Source organism: Dendropsophus ebraccatus, chromosome 8, assembly GCF_027789765.1.
Source record: "Dendropsophus ebraccatus isolate aDenEbr1 chromosome 8, aDenEbr1.pat, whole genome shotgun sequence".
Lineage (NCBI taxonomy): Eukaryota > Metazoa > Chordata > Amphibia > Anura > Hylidae > Dendropsophus > Dendropsophus ebraccatus.
Window position 1 is genome coordinate 78,659,058 of NC_091461.1, and position 15,081 is coordinate 78,674,138.

The window sequence follows — 15,081 nt, forward strand, 5'->3', positions numbered from 1 at the left end:
CAACACCCACACATGTGTTAATGGAGCAATCACTAAAACGATGTTAGCTGATCCTTTTAGGGCAGGGCTGCAATGATGTTGAAATGTGTTTTGGGGGATAAAGTTCATTTTCTAGGCAAATATTGACTTTACAAGTAATTGCTGTTAAGCTGATCACTCTTTATAACATTCTGGAGTAAATGCAAATTGCTATTTTCAAAACTGAAGCAGTAGACTTCTCAAAAATCATTCTCAAAACTTTTGGCCATGACTGTATTTCACTCCGCAGCTTACAACAAACTCCTTCCAGACAGCTCCATTATGTATCTTCGGGGCCACTAAATGGAGAAGATTGACAGCAGGGAAATGGAACACTGAGAGACAGAGAGACTTCTCAGGTCACAAAGACAATGAGATGTCCTAAAAGCCCCAGTAGGTGTAATCTGTAGGTGACCCAATATTTTTGACCATATAGTGTATATGCTTGTCCATTTTTATAGCATAAGCAATGGTGATTAAAATAAATTACTTTATTTTTATTCAAAGCTGATACGGCTAGGATTCTGGGTCAAGATTCTAAACTATTGGCTAGACTTGTGCAGTGGTGTGAAGCCAAGGACCATGTTGGAGTACGAGGAGAAGCAAATCGGCTTTTGGCATCACTCTTGCGACACAGCAAGTCTCAAGTAGGAAACAAACTTATTATAAAGAGACTTAAAAGGGAATATCCCAGTCATTAACATCATATACTGTATACTGTATACTGTATAGGTAATGCATGACAGATCTAAGGGGTTCCAACACAAATTCTCACTGATCATAACAATGGGATCCCCATTTCTCACAAACCCTCACAACAACCACAGTGGATTGGTGTTATATTAGGTTCCTTATTCTAGTAATTGGTGGAGGTCAAGTGATATCTATCTACAGGATCAATTATCGATATTATAATACATTAAAGGAGATGGCTGGTGAAAATTTTTATTAAAGTATGGTATTGCCCCCCAAAAGTTATTCAAATCCCCAATATACACTTATTATGGGAAATGCTTATATAGTGCTTTTTCCCCTGCACTTACTACTGCATCAAGGCTTCACTTCCTGGATAAAATGTTGATGTCACGACCCGACTGACAGAGCTGTGCGGGCTGTGGCTGCTGAAGAGGATGATGGCAGGGGGATGCTCAGTGTCCCTCCAGTGCCCTGTGTCCCTCAGTGTCCCCCTGCCATCATCCTCTACACAGGGCCGGTTTTAGACTAAATGTGGCCCTGGGCAAAGTTGAAGGTGGGGCCCCATATGCTGAAATATTGTAGCAACAATTTAAGGTCCCCATACATTTTACTCTTTTGTTGGTGGTAACTGCTACTCGTGGTGGGTTCGGCCATCAGTGTAAGGTGTATGGGGCTCTCTGGACAGTCTGACAGATGACATCAGTGGACATAGGGGGTCGGACTTGATGGAAAATCAACACCCAACCTCTTTGTTGTCAGAGAGATAAGCCACCATCAGATCTGTCTGGCTATAGCTTATCCCTCTTATAGAGGACACAGGAACACTCATCTGTGCCGAACATTTCTGTGTATGGGGAGGACGGGGCCAGATGGGAGAGAGAATTGTCAGCTGAAGGATTGTTCAGCCAGCAGCTACTGAAAGTGTACGGACAGTATAAGGGCCGTACTACAAGGCCTGATATTCCGGAGAAGTGAGCGCCAATCTAGTAGAATGGAGCTAGCTTACAGAGCCAACCACATGGCTCAATTATTGTGCAGCAAAGGCTGTATATATAATCTATCATTAGTGATGTCTGTGCAGCCCTTGCTGTATATAGTAAATAATTAAGATATATATATACTACCTGATCACGTTCCCTGGTGTCCTCAGGCCTTGTCTGTGGGATCCTCCAGTCACCGCAGCTGCAGCTCTCACTTCTAGTCCCCTCTCTGAGGTGACAGGCCGCTCAGGCAATCACTGGCCGTAACAAACAGACAAAGCCTGAGGACACCAGGAACATGATCAGGTAAGCAACAGCTTTATTATTTTATATGCACATCAGCCAATGATTTTTAAACTTGCCAAAAGAAAACGATCAGTTGATGATTGTTGTCTTTATTACACAGAGCGATATCGTCCGGATTCGAACAATTTTCGCTCCGTGTATTAGGGCCCTTATTTACATTGAGTCAGTTCAGAAGGTTACATGCCAGGACTGCCGCTACTGTACATGCCGGGACTGCCGCTACTGTACATGCCGGGACTGCCGCTACTGTACATGCCGGGACTGCCGCTACTGTACATGCCGGGACTGCCGCTACTGTACATGCCAGGACTGCCGCTAGTGTTGTAAACACAAGAACTATTTATATGAATTGTTTTAAAAAATAAATAAAAAAAAATCACTATATCAGGACCAAATATTACCTCCAAACTGTTATTGAAGAAAACACACTATATACAGGCCAATATTACTACCATAGAGTGACCACAGCGTAATGACTCTATATACAGACCAATATTAGAACCATACCATGACGCCACATAAAGACTCTATATACAGACCAATATTACCACCATAGACTGACCACTGCATAACGACTCTATATACAGACCAATATTACCCCCATAGACTGAGCACCACATAATGACACTATACATTCTATATACAGACCAATATTACTGCCATAGATTGACCGCCACATAATGACTCTATGTATGCATTATATACAGAACTATATTATGTGGTGGTCAGTCTATGGCAGTAATGACTCTATATACACTATATACAGACTAATATTACCCCCATACAGTGACCACCACCAGTGACTGAATACCACCTTATTTTTTTTCTCAATAAAACACACCGTATTGCCTTAGTGACATCATCATACACTATACATAGGAGCTGCAGCCAATCACTGGCCTCAGTGGTCACCTGCAGCAATTACATAGGACGGATGAGGCCGGACAATGGCTGCAGCTCCTATATACAGTACATTCACTTCTACACCTCTGCTGGACAGTGGAGTCAGCAATGCTAATACACACACACACACACTATACAATTATATATATATATATATATATATATATATATATATATATATATATATACACACACACTAACACATCCATGAAAACACATACAAATCAAAACCATACAGTCCATACAGTACACAGACATGTAACACACACTACATTCATCCCTCATACACCTACATTTATACACACTACACACTATATATACAGTATACTTACTACCACTAGCAGCATGCTGGAAGTAATGGTGCATCCTCTAATGTCCATGCAGCAGCAGGCTGGGATCCTCACACTGCAGCCTGCAGCCCTCTCCTCCATGTCCCGACTGCTGTAATATTACACCATGTGACACAGAGGAAGTCACAAGGTGCAGTGAAGCTGGAGGGAGGGGGAGGGGAGGAAGCACACTCTGGAGCAGAGTGTCCTGCAGCCTCTATGTGACCCGATATCAGCCATCAGCTGTAGCCAGGGATCACTGCCAGAGCCTGCAGGACGCTGTCCGTGCACTCCTGCCCCTGACACATACTGTAACTGCCGTAGGGGGCCCCCAGGGCATGGGGGCCCTAGGCATTTGCCCTGTCTGCCCCCCCCCCCCCTAACGCCGGCCCTGCCTCTACAGCAGCCACAGTCCACACAGCTCTGGGAGTCGGGTTGTGACATCACCATTTTATCCAGGAAGTGAAGCTTTGATGCAGCAGTAAGTGCAATGATATTAGAACGGTGAAATTAGAAACAGTGAAATTAGAAATGAGAAGCCATATGCAACTTTTACAAAGATCACCTTGAAATCACTTCTTTATGTGTTTCTGACCTTCTATAAAAACCTTCTCTTCTGATTGTTATGCGCAGGATGTCGTCAAGGCTATTCAAAAGGCCAAAGGTGTGAAGCATCTGGTATCCATGACTACTAGTGAGCACGCCATTATGCAAAATGAAGCCCTTATCGCATTAGCCATTGCATCTGCCATCAACCTTGGTAAAGTAAAATGTACAATCGACAGGAGTGAATTGCATGCACAAAAAAAAAAACATTAAATATGAGGGGCATTGCAGAATGAAGTAAAAAGACGTGACATTCATTCTATTGGTTAGTAACGTATAGATGGCTCAGAAATATATTGAGAATACACTGGTAGTTATAGGATTCATCATAATCATTAAATGCACTATAATGTGGGGATGCCGAAAAACACCATTATTCTGAACTAATACGGTGTATTCATTCAACATCATTTGTGTAATAGTAGTATATTATAAGATGTAGTAACATCATCATTACATTTCAGAGGCCGTTGAAGAAGCTTTCAAAGAGTCAGAGTTAGTATCAATCCTGCACAAAGTTCTACAAGATGAATCTATGGGACCAGAGGTGAAATACAATTCCATGGGTCTGTTATGCAGCCTCATAGACTCAGGTAATGAGTGCAACAGTAGAAGTGTCTCTTCAGCGAAGAGGCTATGTATATGATTTTATTCTCATCATTTTCTATAGAATGGAAAAGGAAGCGGTTTCTGTTATGCATCCGGCCCCGCTTAAGATCCAGCTGATTTGAAAATGCTGTTAAATTACTTATTTGGTTTCTAGAATAGAAAAAAATAGGGTCATCTATTTCTGGTGGTAAAATATAAAGTACTGTAAGGCACAACCTGCATGGTGGACTATTGAGGAGTCAGAAATACCATTACTCTGGTCTCCTTGACAATTTTATTCCTTGTGCATTATACAAAAATTTTATTAACAAAATTCCTATTGGGTGTTTTCTGTATGCTTTAGAAAATCTCTGCGCAAATGTGCAGTTAGACCCCAATCACCCAAAGATGGGCAGAAATGTGTCATTTTGGTCTCGGTCTCCAGTAAGGTTTGCTTGATTCCATAGAACAGTAAACTTTGCTAACATGGGAATCAATGCATGACTGATGCAACAAAGTGGTATTCATTATAGCTATATGTTAAAGGTATATGTATGTATACCTCCACACCACAAAAACATGGTGTGAAAAGGGCCTAAGACCAATCAAACAACACAATTATTTACATGTCATCAGACATTTAAACAATTATTGATCAGAGGAGGCCACAAGATACAGCTTGGGAGTTCCACATCCTGACCTCAGCAAGACCTAATGCAATCAGTAACTTTTGACAAGTGAAAGAAACACCTAAAAATTCACAGCTGTGTTTTTTTGGTGCAGAAATACTGCAGTGTATTTGCCCTGTGTGAACATACTCTTACAGAGTTTCCCAGAGCGGCACTAACTCAGCCTAATTGGGAAAAGGCTAAAAGTGTGGAGCTGATCTCTACTTGTCCAATTTAGTGACATACAAATGCCATGGAGGCTCAGGGAGTGGTGTGTGCAACATTTCTATCTCCCAGGAGCGCACACTGAACAGTTTTTCCGTTTAAAACAATGAGTTCTCCATCAGTTATAAAGACTTGCTTTCATATTGATCTAGGGGTTCCCTCACACATGAATTACGTCGGATTCGTTGGACTACGTCAATGACCAGCGTTGTTTCTATTATAATAAAATGGTCAACGAGGGCTGTGGAAATGTTCTTTTTTAAATAAAATACTTTTGTCTATTGTGGTGTGTTTTATTTTTCTTTACTTTCAGACTTAGTTGTGGCAGCTGTCTGACTGACGGCATCCATTTCTAAGTCAGGGCCTAGTGTTAGCTGGTATAAAATGGCTAGCACTAACCTCCTTTTATTACCCCAGTACCCACCACACCTGGGGTACTGGGAGGAGCCAGGTACCAGTAGTAACGGAACGTCAAATTTTGGCACTCCCCAGCCTAATAATACTAGACTGTTACCGTCCAGTCCAGGAGCGCCAAATTTGATGCTCCAGGGCTACTGTTACCCGGCTCTTCCCAGTACCCCTGGTAAAAGAAACAGATCGTTGATCTCCGGGAGACCAGCCAAATGATAACACTGCTGGCTGCCAGTTAAAGCGATAAAGTGCCGGCAGTGTTATCGTTTGGCTGGTCTCCCTAAGATTAGCAATCTGTTTTAGTACCCCTGGTGGCATTGAGTACTGGGGTAACATTGGGGGAGTTAGTAATGGCCCCCACTTAGAAATGGATGCCGTCTATCAGACAGCTTCCACTGTAACCACATTTAACCCCACATAGTGACATTGATGTCACTATGTACCCATCCCAGCAAGGAAGGGAGTTAAATGCCCCTCTTTCTTGCTGGGATGGGTGCAGTGCAGGGTGGAGAAGGGGGCCCTTCAGTGGATAAAGCAGTGTCCCTGCTCAGCTGCTGATGAAAAGATGTTGGGGAGAAGATCGGAAGGTAAGTCCACAGGGGGTTAATTTTATCCCCTGTGAATCAGACAGTGCATAGCCTATGGCATTTTTTGTACTGCTCCTTCATATTCCGTTTGTAAAGGTTTCCCCTTTAACAAAGTCTATGCTTCAGTACTATGTTACTGCAGGAACTCCTTGTGTTCTAATAAAGCAGGTGTAGATGAGGAGCAGACTGTAGGTAACTGGAAGCATGGATATATGTACACCTGTGTTGTTAGTTTGCCTTTACCAAAGCAGACATCCCATAGGTACCTTTCACTTGGCCACGTCTTTGGAAAAAATGGCTCTATATTTTGCACTGACAGTGTCACAGAAGTGGGTCTGTGACACTGTTTGTGTCCACCCAACTCTCAAGCCACCCCTATGTCTCCAGGCTGCTGCCATTCTCCGAGAGTGACTGTCAGCCGGAGAAGGGGGCAGCCTGGGAACAAAGTGATGGCTGTAGAGTGGGGCGGTTGCACTGTCAGCAAAATAAAGTGTGATAAAGGACGTGGGATCACAGAGCCAAGAGAAAGGTGGATATATGCATATCTGTGCTGTCCGTTTCCCTTTAAATAAGTTTATTTTATGCCGATGGAGACAACAGAGATCCCAAAGTCTTTAAAGGGGTTGAATGAAATTATAAAATTGTCTTTGAGCCAAATTGCAGGTTATCCCCTTTGTCCACTCTGCCCAATAGTTATTTGTAACCAAAAGCAATAAAACTGTGTATCATAAACCTTGGTAACTAACTGAAATTACCTTGTGTCCTTCTACAGATGATTTGCGGAAGGAAATGGAAATAATCAACCTGAAAGAAACTTTAGAGAAGCTTTGCGGACACAGCAGCAGCAACGTAGTCAAACAGGCCAGCAAAGTACTGCAGATTATGGAACATTCCAGCCAAAACAGTGACCGCTTCTTTCCATAGCTGTAACATTGTGCTTAAACAGCCAAGCCTGCATCGAGAACCTAAGAATAGAGCTTGCCACCATCTTGCATCAATCCATGTAGGAACCTGCTTCTCTAAGACACCTATAGATTACTAGATAGTAATGTAATGTAAAATGCTATGACTAAGTACAATATTTATTACGTGTGGGTTTCCAACACTGTTGCCACATAGTGTCATCTTATTCCAATGAATGCTAATATAAAAAGGAAAATATTTTTTTCCTCTATAAATAGAGCCAATTCAAATGGCTGTAGATGTAAGCGACCATTATTTTGTAATAGTGGGTAGAATTATTTTTTTTTTATAAACATTTTTTTGTTCACAATGTATAAATCCAGAGCTGCGGCATGATAAAGCGAGAAGAAAAGTTTCATATATTTTTTATGGCAAACACCATATACTGGTGATCTGAATTTATAAGTTGTCATCTACTTGTGATGAAATCAAAGGAGGGAAGCACCCTCTCCTTTCTGGTATAAAGGATACTGTTGTCCAGGGGAAGTTTCTGGTATTCCTGCAAATATATGTATTAAAAAAAAAATACTGCTTCTGTAGACAGGGGTCTCTGTAATCCAGTGCTATTGTATTTCCCCAGGATGTCTCCTGTATACAGTGCAGAGAAAAGAATATTCTGCTACACTGTCTACAGGTCACCCCCATCTGATCAGTGTAGCTTTAAATCCAGCACTGGGGTGTAAAAAGGCAACATGATGCTGCCCTGTCTCTGTCCAGGTACTCCTACTTACCCTCTCCTATTCAGACTATCATGGGCAGCATGTCAACTGTCCCCACTTATGTATCAACATGAATTTTGCAGTGAAATGATCATTGTAGGAGATGGGGGGGGGGGGAAGAAGCCACTCTCTCTGATAAGATATGTTGCCAAGTTTCTTATATTCACTTGTACTATAGATTTGTGAAAATTGTGTTCCTGCAGACTGACATTGTCCGATCACTGCGGACACTCTCAGACTGTTTAAAAACACACCCTTTTACAACAACTTTCACACCATAATGTAAAGTGCAAACCCTGGGGGAAATGTATCTTACAAGAAATAAAAATAATTGTACAATAACAACCTAACAGAGCTCAGCTTTTATATATTAATACCAGAAAGCTAAACTCTGATTAATTGCTATGGGCAGCAAACTCAATCTTACTATAAAAGACAGCTTGAGAAATCTCCTGCCACCCCCTCATTACCATGACAACATAACTTATTATAACAAATAAAATCATCAATAGGTTAGGAAAAAAAACAACTTTATTTAAAAAATAGTTTTCTATTGGTCATATATCATCTTGCAGGAGATAAGGGAAATACATGAAACTACAAAGACTGGTAATCTGTGAGTGATACAAAAAGTTTAGTGACTGGGAGTACATAAAGTATACCTACATTCCTAAAATAAGTTATATTCCATTAAAAAGGAATACTACTGGATTCCTGTTAACCAAAGAGTGGTGTACTGTCAGAATTCAGACAGAAAAAAGTACCCAATAAGGGCATGGTAAAGCAAAAAAAAAAAAAATTCATGAAGAATTTACAACAAAATTCACACCATTATTCATATATGGTGCTGAATTCTCTCTCAGATCTGTAATCTGCACACAAAAGAAGAAGAAAAAAAAAAAAAAAAAAAAAAAAAAAGGACTGGTGACATGTCACATATTGATGTAGTCTCTGCACATAAATCACGACGAAAAGCCAAGATGAGTATCGGCCCCACTGAAGCTAAATCTTTGTTCAAAACGACAGGAAAATTAGCAACTAGAATGTCAGAATGTGTTGTGTGAACATGGTGTAATTCTTGAATGAAGGCGTAATATGGTTATGTCTATGAGGCCTTAGAAATAGGCTGTTTAGTCACATAAAAGTCTGCAGAAAGCAGAGAAATCTCTACCATGAGTCTGTAAACTTCTACTCTCAATATGGATGTCTAGGTATTCTTTCCTTTTGGAGATTTTTCGCTTAGCATATATCCCCAGTCAATGTTCCAAGACCCCTAGTTGGGAGAAACGCTGACTAGAAGAGAACACCATCTGAAGGTGCTGTGTGAGAGCTATTTTGCATATCCTTTCTTTTAGAGAAAATACAAAACATACAGACCAAAACAAGGAAAGTATTTACTAAGTTACTTAAAAGGGTTTTTTCGATTTAAAAAAAAGTTATCCCCTCTTCAGGTCACAGACTCTTTGCAATGTCAAGAACAGGGACCCCAGTGTCCCATAAGAACAGGTCACGCAGGGGCACAGCCACTCCATTTATTCTCCATGGAAGCCGCAGGGACTGTAAAGTACAGTACAGTGCTCAGTTGTTTTCAGCAGCTCCCATACAGAATGAGTGAAGCATCTGCACACATGTGGGAGAGTGGGGGCCCCATATCCTATGGATAGAGGATAACTGTCAGATAGGGATACCTCTTTAACACTTAATGTAGACTTTAACTGTGCAATGTTGTTCAGAAGCAAAAGATTTTGACTAATATTGGCAGCACATGTGCTATGAATGGCTTCCCCTGAGCCAAACTACGGGAAATTAGAAAGTTACGGCACCGTCCGTGTCACCAGGGTTTATCCATTCTGATTTTGCCAAGTATTTTTTCAGCACATGTATACATTTTATTTCAGTCTGTTCAACACAAACTAAAAATAGCAGTGCCAAATCCGTCCACAGCGAGTGTCATGACTGTGATGTCAAAGGCTGCGGGAAAACAGTGTGTCACTAGGGGAACACCAGTGCTTTGAGGGTGTTCTGGTAGTATTAAAAAAAGATTAACCTCTCCTACATAGACCAAACTATATGCATAGGGCTATCTTCAACAGCAAAAATTTCCCTCAAACTTGATAGCTCACAAAAAAATGTAATAGACAATATAAACTTTATTGATAATTCATGTGAAGTTCATAAAAACACATATAAAACTTTCAAGATAACAATACAGACAGATTTGACAGGTGATATAGGTAGGCCACAGAGATCACCCGGACAGGGATAGATAGTAAGGGGAAGCACGGTACATTAAATCAGGGGCCCAACCAAAGGACAGAATCATTACAAAGTGCACAGTGCAACGGATACAATATCCAATAAATATATATAGCAGCAATGAGAGTATATATTAAGGTGCAAAATGCTATAGAAATATTAAATATAAACTCTCTCACAGTGCAACGGATACAATATCCAATAAATATATATAGCAGCAATGAGGGTATATATTAAGGTGCAAAAATGCTATAGAAATATTAAATATAAACTCTCTCACATATGGGCGACTATTACCTACATATACACACAGTTGGAACAACAATGCCTAACCAGCTTCCCAATGAATCACAAGCTAGTGCCGAATATACCTTAAGTCCGGGGACTGCGTGGTCCTCCTCCTCCCCCAACGCCCCGTGATCAAGCGAACGCGAAACGTGCGTTGGGGGAGGAGGAGGACCACGCAGTCCCCGGACTTAAGGTATATTCGGCACTAGCTTGTGATTCATTGGGAAGCTGGTTAGGCATTGTTGTTCCAACTGTGTGTATATGTAGGTAATAGTCGCCCATATGTGAGAGAGTTTATATTTAATATTTCTATAGCATTTTTGCACCTTAATATATACCCTCATTGCTGCTATATATATTTATTGGATATTGTATCCGTTGCACTGTGAGAGAGTTTATATTTAATATTTCTATAGCATTTTGCACCTTAATATATACTCTCATTGCTGCTATATATATTTATTGGATATTGTATCCGTTGCACTGTGCACTTTGTAATGATTCTGTCCTTTGGTTGGGCCCCTGATTTAATGTACCGTGCGTCCCCTTACTATCTATCCCTGTCCGGGTGATCTCTGTGGCCTACCTATATCACCTGTCAAATCTGTCTGTATTGTTATCTTGAAAGTTTTATATGTGTTTTTATGAACTTCACATGAATTATCAATAAAGTTTATATTGTCTATTACATTTTTTTGTGAGCTATCAAGTTTGTAGGAAATTTTTTTTAAAAAAAGATTAGCAAAGGTTGGTCATTTTATCAGTTAAGGACATGTTCAGCCACATTCATACAACATATAAGAGGGATGCTTATTACTGTATAATCTAGCTTTTGGCTGTGAGAGCAGCTCCATTTCTATATGCAGGTCTGATGAATATTTCTAAACACCCCATTTTTTGGCTTTCTACTAAGAAATTATCTGCTTTAGCCCACCCCTTGTTTGGAAAGGAACTTATACACATCAGGCAGGAACCCTCACTTCTGTAAAAGGGCCAACAATCATGAATAAGAAATGTAAGCCCGCTGATTTCATCTTTTGCACAGGCATTTAAATAATCACTAGTTGCACACCTTTACATGTGAACAAGAACAGGCAGGCAACTATTAATAGGGTGCACAAGCAATCTGAAGATCAGAGGCTCTGCAAACTAGTGCCAATCTTGGCCACAGGCATAAGGTCAGCCTGTTAAAAAAAAGAAAAAAAAAGGCTAAGGGTAGGTTTACACTGAGGAATAGGTGAGGAATTAGGCGAGGAATTGAAGAGAAATGCGTTCTTATTTCAGCTTGAAATTACTCCTGTAAAATTTGTACAGAGCAATGTCTCATTGTGTTCAATGGGATTTCTGCTCTGTTGTTCACACTGCAGTAATTCCTGCCACTGATCCGCTTTCTGCCTAAAGAATTGACGTGTCAATTCTATGGCCCCGTGCTGCTTTGAGTAAATTAGAGGGCGCACGCTCCTCCGCTGCCGCCGCTCTCCGCTCAAAAAGGTGACATGTCATTTCTTCGAGCGGAGAGCGGCGGCAGCACAGAAGTGCACCCCCTCTCAATCACTCAAAACATCACACTGAACACAGCGGGATTCCGCAACAGACAGCTCCGTCGCGTAATTCCGCCGTTCTTGCTCAGTGTAAACGGGGCCTTTGGATGGAGTCTGCTAGAGGAATCCTATAGAAGTCTATGGGGACTTAAATTCTGCTTACATTTCGCTCAAATTCTGCTCGAATTCAGCTCCTTTTCTGCCAGAGCTGAATAGGTGAGGAATTTCAAGCAGAAAACTGACCTCTAGAAGTGTGAACCTTCCCCAAGTCGTCCTCAGACTACAGATTGTGGAATAGATGTCCTGCTGTTAAGAATCCTGCCATCAGACTGGTGACCAGTCAATTGTCTTATAGCTCCACCTGGGAAAATAAAGTATTACACAGCTCCTATTTTAAAATCAGATGGCTGTACATGTAATGTATGGACATAATGGGTCCTCCAGACAATTAGTAACTTTATGGCTGCACTGATGGATATTCTGAAAAAGGCTATGTTCACACTTCGTTCTCGAAGAGCGTCCAGAAACAATAGCTGTTAAGACAATCTAAAGAATGGCCAGCGGCTGTACTTTACATTGTGGTCAATGGTTAATTGATTTGCAGGCACACCAGATGGTGCCCACAATTCAATTGTAATAAAAATGATGTACCTGCAGCCGGTACAGCAGTATTGTCAGCTGGAACATGAAAAACACTGGCCGGCAGTATAACAACATGTTATGCAACGGGCAGTGTTATACATTGCGTGAACATAGCCTAAGAGACCATTTTCTATTAACTCAGAATGCCCTATTGGGTTGTTTAAGGGTTAACAGCACCTCAATTACGACAGCCTTCCCAAACTGGGAAACCAGAGAGCTTAATATGGTAACAGTAAGTATTAGGGGATTCCTTTAAAGTACCCACCAAAACAAAATCTCATAAATTAAAAAAAAAACACAACAATAAAAAAATTACAATGCATCATTTTACCAAACAGGTTATTTCACAAAGAAACACTTGCCAATATGTTTTTTGATATTTTTTTAAAGGAGAAATTGATGAAATTTGGAAACTGATAAAAGAATGACAATACTATAAAACAGTGTTACAAAAAACATGAACCCTCTATGCTCTGGTAATAAAGGATTAAAAGGAAAAGATGTAAACATATCAAGTATATGCATAAAAAATTATAAATATTTTGTTTCTATGCAAAACAATTATTATTTCTGTAAAAACAGTCTACATGAACATTTCTATTTCTCGCAATATTTACAGCAACCACAAGATGGCAGTGGCATGCTCTAGCTGAATACAGCAGAAGCAGTAACAGCAGGCAGCCTAAACAAAATAGGAAAGGATTCATTATGTGCTGTGACTGATCATTCCTAGCACCAGGGCCTGTACTGCAGAGACTTGCTTTAGTGCAGCTGATGGATTGTAGGAAAAAAAATCTTAAGTGACAGCTGCAGTTCACAAGTGCTGTGTACAAGTAATGATAAAACACATCTCCTAGCAGCCCATGCCTAAACAGTGTGTGTATATACATTAAGTGGTATGTATGTATTTGTACTACACACTGGAGTGGTAATTTAGAACAGCACAGTGTTTTAAAAGTGGACATACCCTTTTTTGGCTTGGATGCATCTAGAAAACATTAAAGGGGTTATCCAGTGTTACAAAAACATGGCCACTTTCTTTTGTGACAACACGACTCTTGTCTCCAGGTAAGGTTCCATTTGCAATTAAAGCAACTCTGTACCCATAATCTGCCCCCCCCCCCCCCCCCCCAGATACTTGTACCACCAGATAGCTGTTTTTAATCCAAGATCTGTCCTGTGGTCCGTTCGGCAGGTGATGCAGTTATTGTCCTAAAAAAATACTTTTAAACTTGCAGCCCTGTGCCAAAAGGGAGTATCTGTGCCCTAACTTTGTACCACCCCTCCGTCTCTTCTCCCCACTCTCCTCATCATTAGGAATGCCACTGAAACATTTTCTCCATGGTGAACATTGCACAAGTCCTTAACGATCCAGCCCATGTGCCGGGCTGCCACAGGTGGGGAATAGGAGGCAATGTGCCTGGAGCATTCCTAATGATGAGGGTGGGGAGGAGAGACGGAGGGGTGGTGCAAAGTTAGGGCGCAGATACTCCCGTCTGGCAATAGGACAATAACTGCATCACCTGCCGAAAGGACCGCAGGACAGATCTTGGATTAAAAGCAGCTATCTGAAGGTACAAGTGGTTTGGGGGGGGTCAGATTGTGGGTACAGAGTCGCTTTCAAGCTCCATTCACTTCAATGGAACTGAGCAGCAAAAAACTGCCCAAGCTGGAGACAAGAGCGTAGCTGTCTCTGGAAGAAAATGGCCATGTTTTTGTAGCTGGATAACCCCTTTAACTGTAAATAGTTTTATTTTATAAAAGTCTTAATGTCTTTTAAGTGTTTACGTGGTAGCAACCTAGAAATAAACCACAGAGTCTAAATCAGCACACATATTGTCATCCATCTTGCTAACCTGTTTGTTGGTAGGAAGTTTGACAGCAACATCTGAATACACAAGGGGGGAGATTTATCAAACTGGTGTAAGGGTGCCTTCACACCTACCGAATCCGCAGCAGATTTGACTAAATGAATGAACACAGCATGAAATCCGCACTGTAAAATCCGCTGCGGATCCGGCGTGTGTGAAAGCACCCTAAGGCAGAATTGTCTTAGTTGCCCCTAGCAACCAGATTTCACCTTTCATTCCTCACAGAATCTATGAAAAATTAAAGGTGGATTGGTTGCTAGGGGCAACTAAGACCATTTTACTTTACAGCAGTTTGAAAAAAAGTTCCCCCAAGGTTTGCAGTCTGTTACCATGGTCACCCATAGTTCTGAAGTGCTGAGTGACAGACCCCAGCCGATCACATATCAATAATCCATCAAGTTTTTAAAAATCCCCTTAACCCCTTGCAAAGCTGTGTCTTTTTTCATTTCAGATGCATCCAGACAATTACAAAAAAAAAAAAAAG

The 15,081-nt window shown here is 41.0% G+C and overlaps 1 protein-coding gene across 1 annotated transcript in view; it reads left to right on the forward strand.

The window, feature by feature from the left end:
- The window catches only part of LOC138800052 (rap1 GTPase-GDP dissociation stimulator 1-A-like), a 54,100-nt gene extending 45,728 nt beyond the window's left edge, over positions 1-8,372 (forward strand). The window contains exons 11-14 of the mRNA XM_069981860.1: positions 526-665; positions 3,866-3,992; positions 4,303-4,431; positions 7,090-8,372. Of these exons, the coding sequence (XP_069837961.1) occupies positions 526-665; positions 3,866-3,992; positions 4,303-4,431; positions 7,090-7,241 (548 nt within the window). The 3' untranslated portion in view covers positions 7,242-8,372. The remainder of the gene's footprint in view (positions 1-525; positions 666-3,865; positions 3,993-4,302; positions 4,432-7,089) is intronic.
- Positions 8,373-15,081: the final 6,709 nt, after the last annotated feature.